The sequence below is a fragment of the Stegostoma tigrinum genome, chromosome 1, assembly GCF_030684315.1.
Source record: "Stegostoma tigrinum isolate sSteTig4 chromosome 1, sSteTig4.hap1, whole genome shotgun sequence".
Taxonomy (NCBI): domain Eukaryota; kingdom Metazoa; phylum Chordata; class Chondrichthyes; order Orectolobiformes; family Stegostomatidae; genus Stegostoma; species Stegostoma tigrinum.
Window position 1 is genome coordinate 142030089 of NC_081354.1, and position 21591 is coordinate 142051679.

General features: G+C 38.4%; 1 protein-coding gene across 1 annotated transcript in view; it reads right to left on the reverse strand.

Moving 5' to 3' along the window:
- Window positions 1-2155: 2155 nt before the first annotated feature.
- The window catches only part of tpgs2 (tubulin polyglutamylase complex subunit 2), a 38246-nt gene continuing 18810 nt past the window's right edge, over window positions 2156-21591 (reverse strand). The window contains exons 4-7 of the mRNA XM_048532174.2: window positions 20709-20840; window positions 15265-15378; window positions 7498-7661; window positions 2156-6618 (exon numbers count right to left, since the gene is read on the reverse strand). Coding sequence (XP_048388131.1) covers window positions 6391-6618; window positions 7498-7661; window positions 15265-15378; window positions 20709-20840 — 638 coding nt within the window. The 3' untranslated portion in view covers window positions 2156-6390. The remainder of the gene's footprint in view (window positions 6619-7497; window positions 7662-15264; window positions 15379-20708; window positions 20841-21591) is intronic.

Here is a 21591-nt window from a genome sequence, read left to right on the forward strand (position 1 = left end):
ATGGCCAACATATCATTTGCTTTCTGCTGCACCTGTGTGCTTACCTTCAGCAATTTGTACATGAAGAACCTATGCAGACATGGGGAGAATGTGCAAACTCCCCACAGATCGTCATCCTAGACTGGCATCAAACCCAGATCCCTGACTGTAAGGCAGCGGTGCTAAACCACTGAGCTCGTATGCTAGAACCCGAAGTTTTCAAATAACAAAATATCATGAACCTTCATCACAGATATGACTTTTAAAGGATGATCTTTATTTTTCTAATTTCTTTGGCATGCACAATGACTTAAAAATATATAATTTTTTAAAGTCCTGCTTATAGGTCTACAAAATCATGAGGTGTATAGACAAGGTGGATAGCAAAAAGCTTTTTCCCCCCCAGAGTGGGGGACTCAATTACTAGGGGTCATGAGTTCAAAGTGAGAGGAGGAGAGTTTAAGGGAGATATGCGTGGAAAGTTCTTTACACAGGTGGTGGATGCCTGGAACGTGTTGCCAGTGAAGGTGGTAGACGCAGACACGTTAGCGTCTTTTAAGATCTATTTGGACAGGTACATGGATGGGCAGGGAGCAAATGGACACAGACCGTTAGAAAATAGATGACAGGTTAGACAGAGGATCGTGATCGGCGCAGGCTTGGAGGGCCGAAGGGTCTGTTCCTGTGCTGTAGGTTTCTTTGTTTCTTTATACTCATGTGACTTTGTACATTGAGTGGTAGGAACATTCGGATAGGAGTAGGCCGTTGAACTAGCTGAGCCTGCCCTACCATTCACAGCAATCAAGGGTGATCAATACCTTTTATCCATCCCATCCTCATAATCCTATACTCCACTGGAAGTCAGAAATCTAACAATCTCTAAATATAATCAAAGTCTGAGATTCCACAGCCTTCTGTGGTACAGAATTTCCAATGTTCACATTCCTCTGAGTGAAAAATTCTCATCTCAGATTGAAGTGGCATCCCTCATACTTTATAGGATTCCAAACCAGGAGAAACACTATCTGCATCTGTCCTGTTGATCCCTTTAAGTATTTTGTAAATTCCAATGATATCACATCTCATTGTTCAGAACTCTGGAGCATACCAGCCGAGTCTACCCAATTTCTCATCTTCAGGCAGTCCTGTTATCCGAGGAACAAGTTTGGTGAATCTTCATACCCTCTTGAATAATGCTTTTCCTGAGATAAGGAGATCAAAGCAGTACAACTGAAGCAAAGACTTCACTGCTCCTGTACTCAAATCCTGTTAAAATAAAGGCCAACATTCTAAAACTTTCCTAACAGCTCACTCCACCTGCACTTCAGGCTTCAGTGAACTATTCACAAAGACATTTGGGCTCCTTTCTAAAGTGGAAAACCACAGGTTTCTCCACATTACATTTCATCTGCAATTTTGTTGTCTATTCACTACGCCTGTTCAAATTCTCCTGAAGCCACTCTACATCTTCTTTGCAATACTCTCCCCACTCAGTTTTGGATTACCCACAAATTTGGAAATATCACACTGGATCCCCATTGTTGATATGTTCAAAATAAGTGACTAACATATTTTTAGATGAAGAATAATTGGAGTTTTTAAATCACTTTGTTGCCCATCCTCAAACAGCAGTTAAGTCAACCACATTGCTGTGGGTCTGGAGTCACGTGTAGGCCAGGTTAAACAAAGCAGATTCCCTCTCCTAAAGGACACTGGGTCTTTGGTAAACCAGGTGAGACTTTATGACAAACACAGAAATTTCACAGTCAACATAATTTTGCTTTAAACTCTAGGTTTTTGAATTCAAATTTCACCATCCGCCACTTGAGATTTGAACCCATGTCCACAGAACACTCGAATGGGCCTCTGGATTCTCAGTCAGCCATCACTCACTAATGAGTATGACTGTCCACCTTCCCACCACCTTGCCTTTGGAGAAGTTATTGTGGTGTATCTTGTAGATTATACACATTGTTGCTACGGTGTGCGAGTGGTTGCGCATGTTGACGTTTCTGGTGGTAGATGGGATGTTGATTTAAAGCATCTGCTTCTTAGGCCTGCAGATAAATTTACATGCTTAGTACTGTATGTTCAAAATGCTACTTGATTTTTCAGTGAAAAGTATGACTTCAAATGATACAATGCATTCTGAAGTATGATTTAATTTTATTAATTCTGTGCTTTGCATAGATGTGCACACAGTGCCTGTATAGGTAAGAAACCATGAAAACAACTGTACACATAATACTGATGTTTTTACACCCCTCATTTCCTGGTAATTACTTCCCAAAATGTTAATCAAAATTCTACTAAGCAGCCACGGCTATGGTGTTTACAGAAGCATTACTCAGCAGAAATTTGTAGTAAAGTATCAGTGAAATTAGCTCTCCACAACTTCTTCTAATGCTGGCACAGAACACTTTTTAAAACATATGACTTCCTATGGCAGAAATAATAAGAACTGCAGACGTTGAAGTCAGAGATAACACAGTGTGGAACTTGAGGAACACAGCAGGCCAGGCAGCATCAGAATAGCAGGAAAGCCCATTTCTGAAGAAGGGCCCCGACCTGAAATGTCAACTTTCCTGCTCCTTTGATGCTGCCTGTCCTGCTGTGTTCCTGACTTCCTGTGGGCATATCACTGATTTTCTTAACAAGAGTAGGAATAAGTCCAAAATGTTAATAGACAATATCACAAAGTTTGTCACATCAAAGATAATGGGAACTGCAGATGCTGGAGATTCCGAGATAACAAAGTGTGGAGCTGGATGAACACAGCAGGCCAAGCAGCATCTTAGGAGCACAAAAGCTGACGTTTCGGGCCTAGACCCTTCATCAGAAACTGAAACTTCAGCTTTGTCCTCTTAAGATGCTGCTTGGCCTTCTTTGTCACATCAAGACGGTTTGGATGATGGGACTTGGGACTCTAAGATCTGTACTTTTCCTTTTTATCTTGCTTACCTTTTGGCTCTGTTAAATCTTTTAATTCTGATGTTTGTAAGCAAGTGGGTGCCAGTGAATAGCAACTTTGTGCACTTTTCGCTTACTTACATATTTCTATACTCAGTATGTCAGAAATAAATCTAATCTAGTGTGAACAAATGTGATCCTTTTCAATGCTATATATAGGCGCTAGTGTCTACTTTTGCCTACCAAATTGTTTCCCCAACGCTAGAAGTTACACCTTGCCTGTAACTTTTGCAAAACGTAACTCTGGCTTCTTTTGAGAATAACGGATTTCATTGTCTCTAAGCATTGTGTGTGAGACTTTTACACTTTTGCTGAGGATGAAGTACCTCCAAATAAGCCATAAATTAATGCCTTGCTCAAGAAAATGCAAACTACACTTTCAGCAATTTTTATTCTTTGAAAGCTATCTCCATACTTCAAATAGCCTCACATTCATGCCCAGTTCTCCCTCATGTATGTATACTTTACTATAGGAATGATGTTGTAAAGCTTGAAAGGGTTCAGAAGAGATATACAAGCATGTTGCCAGGGTTGGAGGGTTTAAGCTATTGGGAAAGGCTGAATAGGCTGGAGTTATTTTCCCCTGAAGTGTCAGATGCTGAGCAGTGACCTTATAGGGGTTTACAAAATCATGAAGGAGACAGATAAGGCAAATAGCCAAGGTTTTTTCCCTAAGGTGAGGGGAGTCCAAAACTGGAAGGCATAGTTTTAAGGTGAGAGGATTTAAGATTTAAAAGGGATATATGGAGTAACTGTCACGCAGAGGGTGATGTGTGTATAGAATGAGCTGCTGGACGAAGTGGTGGAGGCTGGTATAATTGCAACGTTTAAAAGACATCGGGATGGGTATATGAAGAGGAAGGGTTTAGAGGGATATGGGCCAAATGCTGGCAAATGGTACTAGATTTATCTATGATATCTGGTAGCTTGGGCAACTTGGAGTGAAGAAGTCTGTTTCCATGATGTACATCTCTATGACCCCAGTTATACTGTTTTATGATTATTCAGCAGAAAAATTTCTGGAAAAAATAAACAAGTCCATCTTGAAGAAGAGGAAGTTATTACTGTGAATCATTCAAAAATGTGATTGTGCACATGATTTCTCTTGTTGACAACTCAAATTTGTTTCTAATATATAGGCTGTATTTCCATTTAAAGAATTAAGATAGCTGGAAACGAGGGCAAACTAACATTATTTAAAAATTTGAAATAGAAAGTTATACAATTGTATGGAAAATTACTTTATGATATAGGCTGCAAACATTAAAATTTGTTCTCTGTATGAACTGTACTCAATTAATAGGTGCTAACAAATAAATAACTTAAGTTGGTCAAAATACAACCGAGCAAGTTAGAAAATAGTTTGTGTTTCATTTTCTATTCTCCTAATGGAAACTTTAAAAAGAAAGGAGTTATTACAGTTGACATGCATAGAAAAGAATCTTGCAAATATTGCTAAAAGTTACTTCAACTCCTTCCAAAAATGTAAACCAATGTAAACATCTCAAATCCTATGTGATTTTGCAGTGCAATTTTTCTTCACTGTGCAAATAATAAAGCGTACCATCTGCGTGGCACTTCACTAAACATATACTAAACATAGACATTCAATGTAGGATACAACACAACGTGTACAATACTGATTACTGGTCTTCTGTAATGATCATACATTTATAAAGAAATATTTATGAACAACAACTTAATATATGTGACATTTAAATGCTATTCAGTATTCCAGGTAGGTAGAAAATATACATAAAGTTAAATAAAATTATATTACCAATATACTCCGAAGTCTCTATTTGTATTATATGAATAGAATACTCTAATTTTGGCAAGATAGGTATAAACAGCAATACCAACAGTATATCTGTGCTGCACTTTTCATGAACATATGACTTATATAAAAGTCAAAATATCAATGTTACCATGTGTGTTGATAGCACAATGTCAATGCCATATTAATTTGAATATAGCAACAGGTGGTGCCACAGAAAACTGTTTGAAAAAAACTGAATAATTTTGATTGAACAGTACGTTCAAGAGATGGAATTGAAAGCTGACTCTCTTTGGCATCAAATTTTGCAGCATAAACATGAACGGACAGATATGACCTGGAAATCTGTTGCCAATCACAAGGAAATGGAAAACATTTGTTTCAGTTGCAGTTCTGTGAAGTCAGGCCGTGATATCCTTGTATCAAAGATCAGTTACAGCTACAATACTATTTTAGTTTTAAATGGAAAATAATACTGTAATGTAAGGTCATTATATGAATTAATTTTAAGTACCAGACATACAAGGTCAAGAACCTCCCTAATTAGATTTCTTGACATGTGATCTGAAAAGTTTTAAAAATTTGTGATTAAACCTGAAATGAGATGGGGACCTTCCCACAGTCATTAAAATTCATTTCAGATAATTAGTGGCTGCCCAGGTATATTAGACATTTCTATTAGTTTGCTTGGATTATATTCAGATACGTTATAGACAAGAAAGACACTAAGCAGCACAGAATTGAAAAAAAATATTGTTGACATGACCATCTTTGTTTTGGCATTTTAGATTCATTTACTTAAACCCGCAAAGGGATCAAAGAGAAATTCCCCATACCAATCTAACTGATTAACTTTTCTTCTGAGTAACTTTATCAGCAATTACATGCTAAGGGTTGAAAATATGCAAAGTTGGCTATTTTTCAGTGGTTAAGGTCCTATAAGAATATAATTTTATTATTTTTTAACTAAAAGATAAACTTGTGTTCAACCAAAAGGTTGCCCTTTTGAAACGTAGAGGAATTTGTTTGACAAGAGCCTTTGCCTGTTTGTACAATGCCTGCTTTTTCTGGTTAAACTGAACGTGCATGGAACTTTTGGATTGAGACAAAATATAACAAACAATTTAGTACAAGACAAACGCTGAAGACATCCTGGTGGTTCATCAGTCCTGGGATACCATCAGCATTCTTATTGTACTAGACTGATCATTGCAGCCTACCTTATTTTTTGTGCAACATAATGATGTGAGGAAGATGACAAAGAAAACTCATAATAGCCCAGACACCACATACAGAACACACACTTCATTTAGGCTTCAAACAGCTGTGGAATTGAAATAAAACAACTTATTAGAAAGAAGAGTGGATTCAGTAATTGTGTACCCAAACAGTTTCAATAAAAACTTCATGACGCTGGGCTTCTTTTAACATTTCCAGCAATATTTGCAAATCATGCATTTGCATCGTGATGCATTTCATTAACATTAAAGCCCTGCTTTTTTCTGCGTTTGTAACATACAGTTTTGCATTCTTATCTTCATAACATATGTCTCACCCTTCTGTGGCAGAACTGTACACACAGCAGTTCAGATAGTGATCCTGGCTATACCAAGAGGGAAAACTATGTTGCAATTGTGATGGATGATAACATAAAAATGATTGAATCACTTTTTTGTTGTACTTCCGATCTGAGATATATTCTTGCTAGTGACCAGGCTGGTCTGACTTTTCTGAGGCCCAGGTAGCTGTGCAGAAGTTTTTTTCTTTGCATTCTGGAGCTTGGTTCTGTTCTTAAAGACTTGACTGGGATCCAACTTGTTAATAAAAGTAGTATCATCCTCTGCTACAAGACTGGCACTATAGGCAACAGGCTTGTACATATTAAACCATTGCTGAAAATAAAGAAAATATTTAATTAGATAAATTTGATTTTCCCAAATGTTAGGGAAGGAATTGGTGTTTGTTTTTAAATGGCAACATTGAGACTAAATATTTATAAGAGTTTAACACGTTAATCCACAATCCTAACTGCATAAATATCAAGAAACGTACAAGTTGACAAATCACAATGATTGGCCCATTTTGAGAATTCCTAGCAAGCTGTTGTAGTTGTTCACAAAGATTCCAGAGGAATTCAAGTATAAAGCAATGTTCCATAGGAGAACAGTTGTTAAAAATCATTTAAGGTTTATTTTGTGTTCAGATTATTTGCAGTCCAACTAATTTGAGGACGCCTTTTGTGTGACAAAGTGCCAACAAGAAGGAAAATTACTGTAAGTGATGATTCTCAACAGGAACACAAATTAAATATAAAAACAAAGTTGCTGGAAAAGCTCAGCAGGTCTGGCAGCATCTGTGTAGGAAAAAACAGAGTTAACATTTTGGGTCTGCTGACCCTTCTTCACAACTTCTTTAGTTCTGAAGGAGGGTCACCGGACCCGAAACGTTAACTCTGTTTTTTCCTTCATAGATGCTGCCAGACCTGCTGAGCTTTTCCAGCAACTTTGTTTTTGCTCCTGATCCCAGTTCTTTCGGTTTTTATTCACAAATTAAATTTGACAGGAACAATGGCCTTTTCATGACAACGACGTGAATCTTTTCCAAACTAATGAAGATTTGAATGTCATTTTTTGAATTTATGAGACCAGGTCAAAGAAACCATCATGGGCACACTGAAGTAGACTTTAGTTTTGCAGATCTGTCTTCATATTCATTTAAAGAGAAATATGTCTGATGTTACAGTATATTAATAAAAAGGCTGCATTTCCTACCTTAGCTTGAGGGCTAACCCCATATTTTGTTAATGCATACTGCCATTGGGGCAATCCTAAGTGAACAAGCATAAGTCGATAGTAGGCTGTGAACGTATCTGATAGAAAATGCCAATAAAGTGCTCTGTCCAAGAACCAGATTTCTGCGTGAGAAGATACAACTCCTGTTGAGGAAAAACGTTATGCTTAAGGAATCAGAAAGAAAATTTTAAAAGCTTTCTTATCCTGCACATGTTATATATTGGCCAATTCAGCTGTTAAGTCAGGGAGAATAGAAATAAAACTGAATAGCAGTAAATAATAAAAATTGTTGTAATGTTATACCTGCAATTACTACCAATACCTTAGATGCTTACAACTAAAATTACAAGAAACCATAAACACATTTGGAAAAATCATTAGTGGGTTATCACGTGTTTTGATATGAAAAATAGCTTGTATCAGTAATAACAACCAAATCAACTTCACTTGCTGCGATTTTGAAACAAAACAAAAAGACATTTTCCTTACTTTGCAATTGGTGCTACTGTGAATACTGTTTGCAGAGTGGTTGAACACTGGTAACTCTAAACCTTTTCCTTGGCATGCACCATTCTGAATCATTCCCTCAGCCTCTTAATGCCAAAAAACAGTTTATGATAAAGTTGGGCTTTAAAATTATGCCTGACAAGGAACTAATCTCAATGAGGCAAAACAAAAACTTATAAAACAGTACTTAAGGCAAGATTGGAAACTACTGCCGTTTCATAGCAAACAGAGAGAAATACAAACAGAGAGAACTTTAAATAAATGAACCAATCTAAAACTGGCTTGCTTTAAAACTGTAAATATAAAAATGATAATTTATCTAATTTTATAGTCAGTCCTTCTCACAGCATGGAATAATTCCACGCTTTATATCTTCTACAAACTTTGAAATTCTCCCTACATGTCATGACCTGGATCCGCAAAATATTTCAGGAAAGCAAAGGTCCCAATATCAATTCAGGGGAACTCCATTATAAACGTTCCTTGACCATTACTCCCTGTTTCCTATTACTCATCCAATTTTGTATCCATGTTGCGACTGTCTTTCTGTTCTATGAGTTATAATTTCTCATGGCTCTGTTGTGTGGCACTGTAACGATGCCTTTTGAAAGTCTGCATACACCACATCAATTGCATCTCGCTCAACAACCCTTTCTGTTACATCCTCAAAACATGCCAAGCCTGACTCTGCGTTTAGAGATTCATGTTAGCTTTTCATAAACAACCTACGTTTTTCTATGCGACTATTAACTCTATCCTGAATAGTTGTTTCTAGAAGCTTCCCTACTACTAAAGCTAAACTGACTGGTTTGTAATTGCTAGGCTTAATCCTACAAATTTCTTGAACAAGGATGTAAAGTTTGTAATTCTCCAGTTCTCTGGCACCTCCCAAAAGTTTAGGGAAGACTTAAAGATTTCCATTATCACTTTGTTGACCATCCTTGATGCATCTCGTTCCCAATTCCCCGTCAACTTTATGTTGCAATAAACTTTCCAACATCACCGCCCGTCAATTCTAAACCCTTCTCACAACAGGGGTTCCTCCTTGGCAGCAAATACGTCGTTGGTAAAGACAGATGCAGAGTATACATTTAATACCTGAGCCATGGCTTCTGTCTGTGTGTGTAAATCCTTTTTTGGCTTCTAATCAGCCCTACTCCTCTTATCAAATTTTTATTATGATATAGTGATAGAAATTTTTAGGATCCTACTTTATGTTGGCCACCAGCATTTTCTCACAATCCCTCTTTTCTTCTTTTTTTTTCCCACCTCCCTCTGAACCTTCTATATTCTTCTTGGCTTTCTCCCTCTTGCATAATTTTTCCAGCCATATTTTCATCTGACTTATCCTTCTGTTTCTGTGCTTGCAAATGACACTGGGAGTAATCCAGAGGTTGCTACCTTTGAGGCCCTCCTTGCTAATTTTATACATAGTTCCCCATACCTTTCATTGCAGGGCCACATTTTCCTCCCAATGCAAGCCTTTGATACTGAAGTAAATCACGACTTCTTGCTGTTCACCATTGCAGAAGAATGTTTTCTGAATGCTTCTGAGACATCTTTGATAGTGGCACCTGGAAAGCATCATACCATCCACAAGCAGTGGATGTTGTCTACACGGACTTTAGTAAGGTCTTCGACAAGGTTCTGCATGGTAGACTGGTTAGCAAGGGGGACCTAGACAACTGGATACAAAATTGGCTTGATGGTAGGAGACAGAGGGTGGTGGTAGAGAGCTGTTGTTTGGAGCAGAGGCTTGTAACCAGCAGTGTGCTGCAAGGATTGGTGCTGGCTCCATTATTATTCATCATTTAAATCAATGATTGGGATAACAAGACTAGACGCATAGTTAGTAAGTTTGCAGATGACACCAAAATTGGCAGCATAGTGGACAGAGGGTTATCTAAGAGTACAATGGGGTCTTGATCAGCTAGGCCACTGGGCCGAGGAATGGCAGATAGAAATTAATTCAGATAATGCAAGGTTAGTTTTTGTAAGATAAACCAGGGCAGGACTTACAAATTTAACGGTCAGGCCCTGGGGACTGTTGTCAAACAGAGAGACCTAAGGGGTTCTGGTACATAATTCTTGGAAGTGGCATCACATACAGACAGGGTGGTGAAGAAGGTATTTGGGCATGCTTGCCTTCATCGGTCAGAGCATTGAGTACAGGAGTAAGGATATCAGGTTACAACCATACCAGACATTGCTAAGGCCACATTTGGAGTACAGCATACAATTCTGGTCACCATGCTATAGGAAGGATGTTATCAAACTACGAAGTGTGAACCTTTTTTCCTGGAGCGTAGAAGGCTGAGGGGTGATCTTAAAGAGGTTTATAAAATTACAAGGAACCTCGATAAGATGAACAGCCAAGGTTTTTTCCCTCGGATAAAGGAGTCCAAAACTAGGGGGGTATGGATTCAAGGTGAGAAGGGAAACATTTAAAAGGACCAAAGGGGCAACTTTTTATAGAGTGTAGTGTGTATATGAAATGAGCTACCAGAGAAAGTGGTACAGATGCATACAATGACAACATTTTAAAAGACATTTGAACAGGGTCATGGACAAGAAATGTTTAGAAAAGTATGGGCCAAACGCAGGCAACTGAGACTAGTTCAATTTAGGGAACCTGGCCAGTATGGGCAAGTTAGGCTGAAGGACCTATTTCCATGCTGTGAGTCACTTCTGTGGTACAGAAATGCCTGTCTGTTCCTCTAACTAACTAAGCTCCTATCACTATTGCCTCTTTTTTCTTCCTCCCCTCTTGTATAGCTGAACCATTGTGGTGTCACAAACTTGGCTCTAACTGGACTCCCTTAAGAAATCAGCTCCCTTAACATCTTGAAAAATGGAAAACTAAGCAAGATCCTAGGGAACTCTTCCATTACCTGTCTATTTATCTTCTATGGCCTGACAGTCACCCATCCTCTTTGTACCACCAGACTCTCAAAATGTGATGTGACACCTCTCGAACTGTGTATCCACTTGACACTTAACATTCTGGATGTATCGCAGTGACTCAGGCCACCAGTCAAGCTCAGAAAGTTGGAGCTCAAGTTTCTGGCAGCAGGGTTCTGCTAGTATTTCCTGCCTGTGGTTGTCTACGACACTGGTTACATCTACAACTTCTCACACATTCCACTCTACTGGGCTGAGTGGACATATCTTATAATCATTTCCCTTAATTAACTTTACTCTGCTTTGGATTTATTATATTACTTCATTATAATGGCCTCAACTTTCTCTTATTTGTTCTGAGATTCTCAGTTAAATCCAAGCATAGTTACTTCTTTAAAAATAGCATGCTTTCCTTATTCACAACAACTTAAATACAATCCCCTACAGCAGTTTCTCACCAAAGACTTTATGGAATCGCTACAATGTCACCCTTGTTTTCTTCATTTTCTTTCAAACTCAGTGCAGGTCTGTTCCACACAGCTAAATGACACGCCTCTTCGACTACCAGGTAAGTGGTGCTGGCTTTGAGGGTGGCCCGTGATTTCTAGCCTTTTGCTTCAAACTGCTCACTTGTAGGTCTTACACTTCAATTCCCAAATGTTTCTTTATGATTCTTTGCTTAGATCACTGTAACATGTGAATTTGGAACATGTACGTAGCTGTGATGTTGCTCACAGACCTTTTACACCTTCCTTGATGCTGTTTTATCTGGTGTCCAATCTCTCGTGATTTTAGGTACTGAAGAATATTTTGGTTCTCCTCTCTCCCGCTCTTCATAAAAACAGCTTTTTGGGAATTGTGACTACAATACACAATATTAATGTGAACTTGGATGGTAGCCAGTGACTCATGCTTTGTTCATTCACGGGATGAGGGCGTCACTGGCTAGGCCAGCATTTATTGACCATTGCTAATTGCCTAGAGGGCAGTTCAGAGTCAACCACATTGCTGAGGGTCTGGAGTTATGTGTAGGCCAGACCAGGAATAGGAGGGCAGTTTCCTTCCCTAAAGGACATTAGTGGACCAGATGGGTTTTTGCCAACAAATCGGCAAAGGATTCATGATCGTCATTAGTCTCTTAATTCCTTTGTGGAGTTCCACAAGGTGCTATTTTGAGACTACAACCGTTCATGTTATAAACTATTGACCTGGATTAAGGAAGTGAGGTCAGTATTGCTAAGTTCGCAAATGTGTTATTCATTCAAGTTATTATTCACATTCATTGCAATCTTGAGCTAATACAGTGTGCATAGAAGCTTCTGGTGAGTGTCTTCCAACAGAAGAAAGATCACAAGAAATTTTAAATCACTGGATTTGAAATGCTAACTGATGCTGCCAGACTGGTGAATTTCTCCAGAAATTTCTGCTGTTGAATAAGAACACAAGAACTCTGAGCAGGAGTAGGCAATTCAGCCCCTTGAACTTGCTCTGGCATTTAAGGGATCATTGCTGATTTCATCTCAGCCTCAACTCCTTTTCCTGCCATGCATAACTCTTCAACCATTACTCAGTAAAAATCTGTCTTTCTTCTCCACAAATTTACTCAATGTCCTGTAATCACAAAGGAAAGGGATGTCATAGATATAACGTTCCAAGAGGAACAGTGTGAAATATTGGACAAAATAATCATAAGAGGACGTGTTTGAAAAGTTGGGATTCTTGGAAGTGGATTAGTCTGGACAGATTGCTCCCTAGGACATTGAAGGAGGTCACAGAGAAAATAGCAGATTCTCTGAGGATTATTGTACAAACTTCACCAGACACAAGTAAGGTGCTAATAGGCCGGAGGAATGCAAATGTGGTTCTGTTGATTAAAATGGGTAAAAAAGAAAATGCCAAACAATCATGGGCGAGTTAGTATTACGTCGGTGGTGGGCGAATTGTTAGAATCAATCCTGAGAGATCAGATAATCAGCCACTTAAAAAGGCATGGGCTAATCAGGGATATTCAGCTTAGTTTTGTTAAGATTTGATTGAATTCTTCGAGAACATGACAAGGGGGATTGACGAGGGTAATGCAATGGATGTTGTCTTTATGGGTTTTAGTAAGGCATTTGACAAGGTCCCTGTGGCAGACTGGTCAAAAAAGCAAAAACCCATGGGATACAGGGTAACGTGCTGAAATGGATACAAAGTTGGTTCAATAACAGGAAACAAAGGGCATTAGTTGATGACTACCCTTATGAATGGAAAGCTGTTTCAAATGGTGTTTCACAAGTTTGGTGTTGGGGCCCCTGCTATTTGTTGTGTACATTATTGATTCTGATTTCAACATGGGGGTGGGGGGTATTTTGTGTGTTGTCAGTGGGGGGGAATTGGGAAATTTACAGATGGCACAAGAATTGGTCATGTCATGGATTGTGTGGAGGCTAGCTGCAAATTCCAGAATGATATTGATGGGTTGAAGGAGTGGGCTGGAAAGTAACAGATGAGGTTCAACTCTGCTAAGTGTGAGGTGATGCATTTACGAAGATCAAATAGTTAAAGGGAATATGCAATAAATAGGAACATATCCGGAGGGATAGGAGAAGTGAGTGATCTTAGAAGGCAAGTGCACAGGACCCTAACGGTAGCAGTACAGATAGAAAAGGTTGTAAAGAAGGCATTTAGATTTACTCTCCTTAATTGATAGAGGTATAGAATATAAAGGTAGGGATATAATGATGAAACTCTATAAGACAGTGGTGAGGCCACAATGAAGTATCTGAGTGCAGTTCTGGCCACCACATTACAGGTCGCAATTACTCTGGAGAGAGTGCAGAGAAGATTTTCTAGAATGTTGCCAGGGCTGGACAACTGTAGTTATGAGAAGACACTGGACAGGTTGGGGGTGTTTTTCCTGGATCAAAGAAGGCTGAGGGGTGACACAATTGGGGTATACAAAATTGTGAGGGTAGAGATAAAGTGGACAGCAGGAGCCTGTTTCCTTGGCAGAAAGTTCAAATAGTAGGGATTATAGATTCAAGCTAAATAGCAGAAGGATTAGACGGACCTGAGGAAAGATGTTTTCACGCTGAGGGTGATGGATATCTGGTATTCGCTGCTCGAGTTGCTGGTGGAGGTAGACACCCTAAGACTCTGTAAAAACACGCACCCTTAGTGTTGAAACCTGCAGGGCTATGGGCCATTTTCAGGAAAATGTGATTAGAAAAGGGATCTGGGTGGTTTTGGGTCAGCATGGGTCAGTAGGTCAAATGGGCCTCTTCTCTATTGTATCATTCTATGGCAGCTGGACCTTTAGTTAGTGTGGTGCTGATGGACTGTTTTGCAGGGACCAGTTTTCCAGCACTCTATCGTTCAGCTTTTGCAATTAAACTTTATCAACAAATCTTCTCCATGGCATCTCATCGAATGCATTTTGCAATTTCACACACACAGGCCGCACTGCATTTATTCCATGTTCATTATTTCTGTAAATCTCAGTTAGGGTGTCAAACACAATTTCATTTTATAATTCTACGTTGGCAGTTCTTAATGCTTTTCTAGGCTTTATCCTGTTTTGTGGCCTCTGGAAGCCAATATACCCGTTAATGACACTGAAAGACAGTTATACTGGGCTGATTTGTCTTGGATACCTCAAAATGGAGCTCCAGTACAATAATGTCCAAATTGTCCTTTTTTTTCTTTTACTATTTGGTCTATCAGTTCCTCCCCTACATAATAGTACATTTATTAATGCAGTTTTGAAGACTACACTGTTAAAATTTGGCAAATGCAGCAGTGTGGGAGGTCTCACAAACAGTAATATAATAATTGCAGATTGCGGATGCAATTGAGAGATAAATGTTGCCTTGTACACTGGGGAGAACTGGCTGGCTCTTCTTTGCAATAGTGCCACAGGATCGTTTATGTTCATTTGAGCAGTAAGTACTGTCTCAGCTTATTCATCTCAGAAATAGCACCATAAATAGTATGGCACTCCATTTCTACGAGCGCTAGTGTGTCACACAGACTTTGTGTCCTCGTTTCTTGAGTGGGGCTTTAATCTACAACATTCTGATTTGGACAAAAGCTCTGGCAGTGCACGTTAGTTAACATTAACAGAGCATGGAATGAGAAGATATTGGTTTTAATATCACGATAATTGCATTTACCTCAAATATCAGAAGCACAAAAGCTGATAGACAGGACTAATACTTAGTCATTTTATCTGAGGCTACACAGCTTCTACTAAATGATCCTCGACTGCCATTTAATTGTCTTATTGTAAAGCCAATTATCATAATTTAAAAACAGTTAGGATGACTATGTTTACACACATTCAGATTAAAAAAATACCTGATTGGATGTTTTTGTAAACCAGGCAGACTTTGCCATTCCCATTGCAGCAATCCAGTTCAAATATTCGATATTTCGAATTAAAATGGGGTTTTTCCAAAGACTCTTCTTTATCTTAAAAGAAAGGATTATAATAAAAACTATCAAATATGATTTTGCATTTATTTGAATTTCAGGTTCACATGATAAATGCTATTTAATTGCAAATGTTGCTTTATTTTGAACAGTCAGTAAGAAAGCACTGATATCATCTCTCACCAAAGAACAGAAAACAGAAAGGTCTTGAACAACTTGTCTGTGAGCCAGTTTTCATCATTAGTTAAACAATTGCCAATATTTGTTTAGCTTTGATCTGAACCCCCAAATCTATTTTTATAACTGGCCTCTACTGACTATCATCTTTCACAGACCTCTTCTAGGATACCTGCAACTAATTACCCCATAAACAAGACCAGTTTAGTTTATCACAACAGTATAAAAATTATTGCAATATTACATTCCTCTGTCTATTATTTTAAATAAAGGCATAAACTGTTGAAGAAAATTTCGTGAACTAGTTTTGTTTACTCTGAGATTGGATGCCATTCCAAAGGGAAATTCACATCCAGTTGAAATTATCCCATCACTAGTATGCTCACAACTTTGGGTTTAGTATTAAATCTAAAACTGTTGAGGACAACGGTGACAGAATAAAGCTATACTGTACTTTATCCTAAAGCATTAGTTATTCTACTCAGAAGTAACCTGAACATGGATTCACCTGAATTATACTGGGTTTTTGTTTCACGTGTTTTTGTTTTGTCATGAGATAGCATCACTAATAATTTGTGAATGGAGTTGTACACTGTAACAAACATGACCATAAGACCATAAATTATAGGAGCAGAATTAGGCCATTTGGCCCATCAAGTCTGCTCCAACATTTGATCATGGCTGATACTTAAACAATTCCATTCTTCTGCTTTCTCCACATGGCCCTTGATTCCCTTACTGATCAAGAATCTATTGATGCCTATCTTAAATATACTCAATGATGTGGCCTCCACTGCCTTCTGTGGCAGTGAGTTCTATAGATTAACCACCTCTGGCTAAAGAACTTCCTCATCTCAGTTCTAAAAGGTTGTCTCTTCACTCTGAGGCTGCGTTTCCTTGAGTGGAAACATCATTTCCACATGAACTCTATCCAGGACTTTCAGTATTCTGCAAGTTTTAATGAGATCACCCTCTCATCCTTCTAACCTCTAAGTACAGACCCTGAGTCTTCAACTGTTCCTCAGATGACAAGCCATTCATTCCCAGGATCGTTCATGGAGGGGGTGCAGAGGAGGTCTACATCACCCGCATATCCTTCCTTTGGTACAGGGCCCACTGACTCAGTCACTATTAATTCTGTCAGGTTTTTCACTTGTATATAATAATAGCAACAGCTAATGGATTTAGGCTTCTAACCAGTACTGAACACTTTTTTTTCCCCCCCAAACGTACTGTGTATACAATGCTGGTTTGACAATTTTTCCTTGTTTGTGTAAATAACAACATAAGAAGAAACAACACACATGAAACAAGAATCCAAATTGAAATGCATAATTATGACTAGTAGTCAATAGTGATAGAGATAATGGGAACTGCAGATGCTGGAGAATCCAAGATAACAAAGTGTGAAGCTGGATGAATGCAGCAGGCCAAGCAGCATCTCAGGAGCACAAAAGCTGATGTTTCGGGCTTAGACCCTTCATCAGAGAGGGTCTAGGCCCGAAATGTCGGCTTTTGTCCTCCTGAGATGCTGCTTGGCCTGCTGTGTTCATTCAGCTTCACACTTTGTTATCATAGTCAATAGAAATATGTGGCTTCAGGATGACAAAGATTGGGATCTGAATCTTGAAAGGTACAGAATATTTAGGAATGATAGCAAACTGGAAAAAGGCAGATAGCTGACTCTTAGTTAATGAGATAACAAATGGAGCTGGAGAAATTTTTCTGATTTTTTTTCTGAAGAAGGGTCTCGACCTGAAATGTCAGCTTTCCTGTTCCTCTGATGCTGTGTTCCTCCAGCTCCACACTGTGATCTCTGAATCCAGCATCTGCAGTTCTCGCTATTTTAGTTAAATGAGGGCATTCAGACAATAGAGATACCAAGTTGTGGAAACACTCAAATAAAAGCAAGTATTGCAAACACTGGTAATCGGAAATAAAATCAAAGTGATGGAGAACCCCAGCACCTCTGGCAGCATCTATGGAGAGAAATAAGTTAACATTTTCAGTCTGATATGACACCTCTGGAGAACGATAGTTTTGTGCTTTTGAAAAAGGGGAATGACAACTGAATGAGACAAATGGGGAAGGTACCGAAAGCAAAAGCCAAATTGTGTGCTAATAGCATTACAGAAACAGAAAAAATTCAGAACACCCAAAAGGAGACAGTGTTCATGCTCTGATGTTGTTGACCCTAATATTGAGCTCTGAAGGCTATAAAGTTTCAAAGTGAAAATTGAGGTGCTGTACCTTCACCTTGCATAGGGCTTTGTTGTGGAGCACTACAGCATGAGAGCAAAATAGTATACTGAAATAGCAATCAACAATTTGTGTAAAAATGAAAAATTATAAAGGCAAGAACTCACTTGCAGGAATGGCATACAGAAATGGTAACCACATGAAAGGGTGGAGAATAAAGGGAAAAAAAATAATGAAAGCAATGCTGGCTAAAGTGAACTGAAAAATTAAGTTGGGGAAAGGTCAACGGAGATGCAGTACTGGACAATTAAAGGGGATTTTTTTTTAATTAGACATAGTAGATACATTCTAACAATTAAGAAAATTTCCAAGGCAGGAACCCACCATCTGTGGTTAGCTAGAAAAGTTGAGGACAGTATCAAACGGAAAGAAAAAGCAAATGATTGTGCAAAGACAGCTGGCAAGGTAGAAGGTTGATCAGAGAAAAGAAAATGACTAAAAATTAATAAAGAGAAAATAACTAATAGAACAATAAAAAGCTAGCCAGAAATATAAAAACAGACAATAATTATTTATATAAATTTCTAAAGAAGAGCTAATAAAGTGAGAATGGAGAATTAAGAATGGAAAAAATCAGGAAATGGCAGATAAATTGAACGGGTATTTTGCATTAGTCTTCACTACAGAAGATACAAGTAACATACCAAAAAACTGTGCTAAATCAGGAAATAGAAAGGAGGCAGGAATTTGAGAATATCAGAGAAAGTCATAAAGTGCAAATTGTTAAAAGCTTCAGGTTGGAAAATGGCCAAGTTCTAATAAGCTACACCCGAGGGTCTTAGAAACATTCGCCAGTGAAATAGTTGATGCAGTGGCATTAATTTTCCAAAACCGCTTTAATCTGGATGTTATCCTGCACTCCTCATTGAACCAGGGTTGATACCCTGGCTTGATGGTAATGGTGGAGAATATGCTCGGCCATGAGGTTGCAGATTGCCTTGAAATACGATTCAGCAACTGCAGATGGTGCACAGCACCTTATGGATGTCCAGCCTTATGTTGCTAAGGCTGTTCAAAGCTTATTCCATTTAGCACAACAATAGTGTCAGAGCATGGTCAAGTGAAGACGGAACTTTGACTTCACAAAAACTGCGCAGCAACTAGTCTTATTGATATTTTTTATGTTTTTGTTGACAACATGCAAATCTTTTGAATAAATTTTCAGTGGTATGCAGTAATAATGAAAACAAATTCAACAAAACTTTAATATTAGTCTGTGAGATAGTAGGAACTGCCGATGCTGGAGAATCTGAGATAACACGGTGTAGAGCTGGATGAAGATAGCAGTGGCTGGCATCATTGATAAATTTTTGGAAGGAGAGGGAACAAACTGTTATTTGGATCAGATAGAAATGTTGAATTTGCAACAAAAATAGATCAGACATGATCTTGTTTTGAACAGTGGAGGGAGCTCAAATAGCCTACTTTCTTCTAATTTATGTGCATGTCCATAAGGACAGTTTTAAAAATTTGTTAATGGGATATAGATCTCACTGGCCAGTTCAGCACTTATTGTCTATCCATAATTACCTGGGAGAACGTGATGACGGTGAGTGACCATCTGAACTGCAGCAGTCCTTCTGATGTTAAGCACACCCACAGTGCTCGTTAGAAAAGGAATTACAGGCTTTTGATCAACAATAGTGAAGGACCAATTATATATGTCCATGTCAGGATGATGTGTGCCTTGGAGAGAAACTTGCAGGTGCTGGTGTATCCATACAATTGTTGCTGTTATCCTTTTAAGTAGTAAATGTCACAAGTTTGGAAGGTGTTGTTGAAGGAGGAACAGTAGATTACTACAGTGCATCTTGTAGTTGGTTCACATTATATCCATTGCATGCCAGTAGTGAAGGATATGAACACTGGATGTGAAGGGTAGAGTGCCAGTCAAGCAGATTGCAATGTTCTAGATGGTGTCAGGACTCTTAAGTCTTTTTGGAGCCGTACCCATTTAGGCAAGTGGGCAGTATTCTAGCACATGCCTTACTTGCTCCTTGTAGATTGTGGATAGGCATTGGGCAGGCAAGAACTGAGTTCCACCCTGCAGAATTCCTAACTTCTGACCTGCTCCTGTAGCCACAGTATTTATAATATGGCAAATCCATTTCAGTTTCTGTTCAGTGGCAACTCTGAGGATGTTGATGGTGGGGGACTGCATTTGAATATCAGTCTGAGATAGTTAGATTCATGGCCTGTCACTTGGATGGTGTGAATACTATTTGTCACTTATCACCCAAATCTGGACATTGTCCTGGTCTGACTTCAAATAATCACAGATTGCTTTTGTTTCTGAGGAGTTGCGATTGGTCCTGAAAATTGTGCAATTATCCACAACATCTCCACTTTTGACTTTATGATGGATAGAAGGTCACTTAGGGTGCTGGTGAGGATGGCTGGGCCTAGGACACTACCTTGAAGAAATCTTAGTCCTTGGGCAAAGATGATTGATTTTCGGCAAGGACAACAATCTTCCCCTGTGTTCCGTATGGTTTGAACCAGTCAACAGTATTCCCCCAATCCCTACTGATTCTAGCATTGCTAGGGCTCCATATTGTTGAACGCTACTTTGAATGTCAAGGACAATCTTGATAACCTCACATCTAAGGTTCAACTCTTTTGTCCATGTTTAGACCAATGCTGTATGAGATCAGAAGCTGACTGCCATTGGCAGAAGCCATACTGTTCATCAGCAAGCAGGTTATAACATTCACAATGGCACTTGATAGCATTGTTAGTGACCCCTTCCATCAATTTGTTAATGACTGAATGTAGGCAAACTGCATTTTAATTAGTTAATACAATTGGATGTGTCCTGCTTTTTGTGGATGGGATATGCTTAGTCAGTTTTCCACATTGTCATGTAAATGTTTGTGGATACAAGTTTAAAACTATTTTGTTTATTGAACTATTATTACTTTTCAAATCAGTACCTTCATCGTCTGTATCATTTTCGAGGTCATCCAGAGTTGGTGCACTAGGCAAGCTGTAAACAGATGTAGTGCCAAGTCGACAAAGTGTTGAAATACTATTGATTACCATTGTTCCCAACTGCATGTTATTGCCTAAGACAGAAAAACTATTTTATTGGTGAGATAAATAAAAAAAAACATTTCTGTCTTATAACACATGGTTCAACATAACTTCACATCTTTAGTAGCATTAGATTTATGATCTTATTAATGGAACAACCACAGAAAGATGAGATAACTAGATTCTTCCATTGAAGCTTCTTCATGTTCAAAAATTAATAGTTGCAACAAAATTGGGATTCAATTTTGGTTTTGCTGATTTGCAAATATCACTGAAGCTTCATTTTAAATTGATGGTGGAATCAAGGTAATTAAAGCTACTGAATGCATTTTTCCCCCAGTAACTTATCCTTCAATGTGCATGAATACCAGTAGATTGTTTTTGGACATACAATTAAAATTCTGGTAGGCAGCAGAGGGTTATAATCAGTTTTAATAATAACTGATTGTTTCCAAACAGAATTGTATAAGCAGGTGGTTGCTTACTGGATCTTATATGTTTGATTTTCTTCCTAAAATTAAACCACAAGTGATAATTTGCTACCCTATTACCTTTATGTTATTCTTTTCAAAATCTAAATTATGAAACACTTAGATTAAAAGAAAATATACCAATGGAACTTTAATGCAGAACTTCATACAGAGGCTTTCATTTATTCAAAACATTCCATAGCACACTGCAGCTAATTAATTAATTTTAAAATGTCATCTGTTATTTCACAGACACATTGAACAACAAACAAATTCCAATGACATGAATTAAGCTGTTTTGGTGATGATGGAA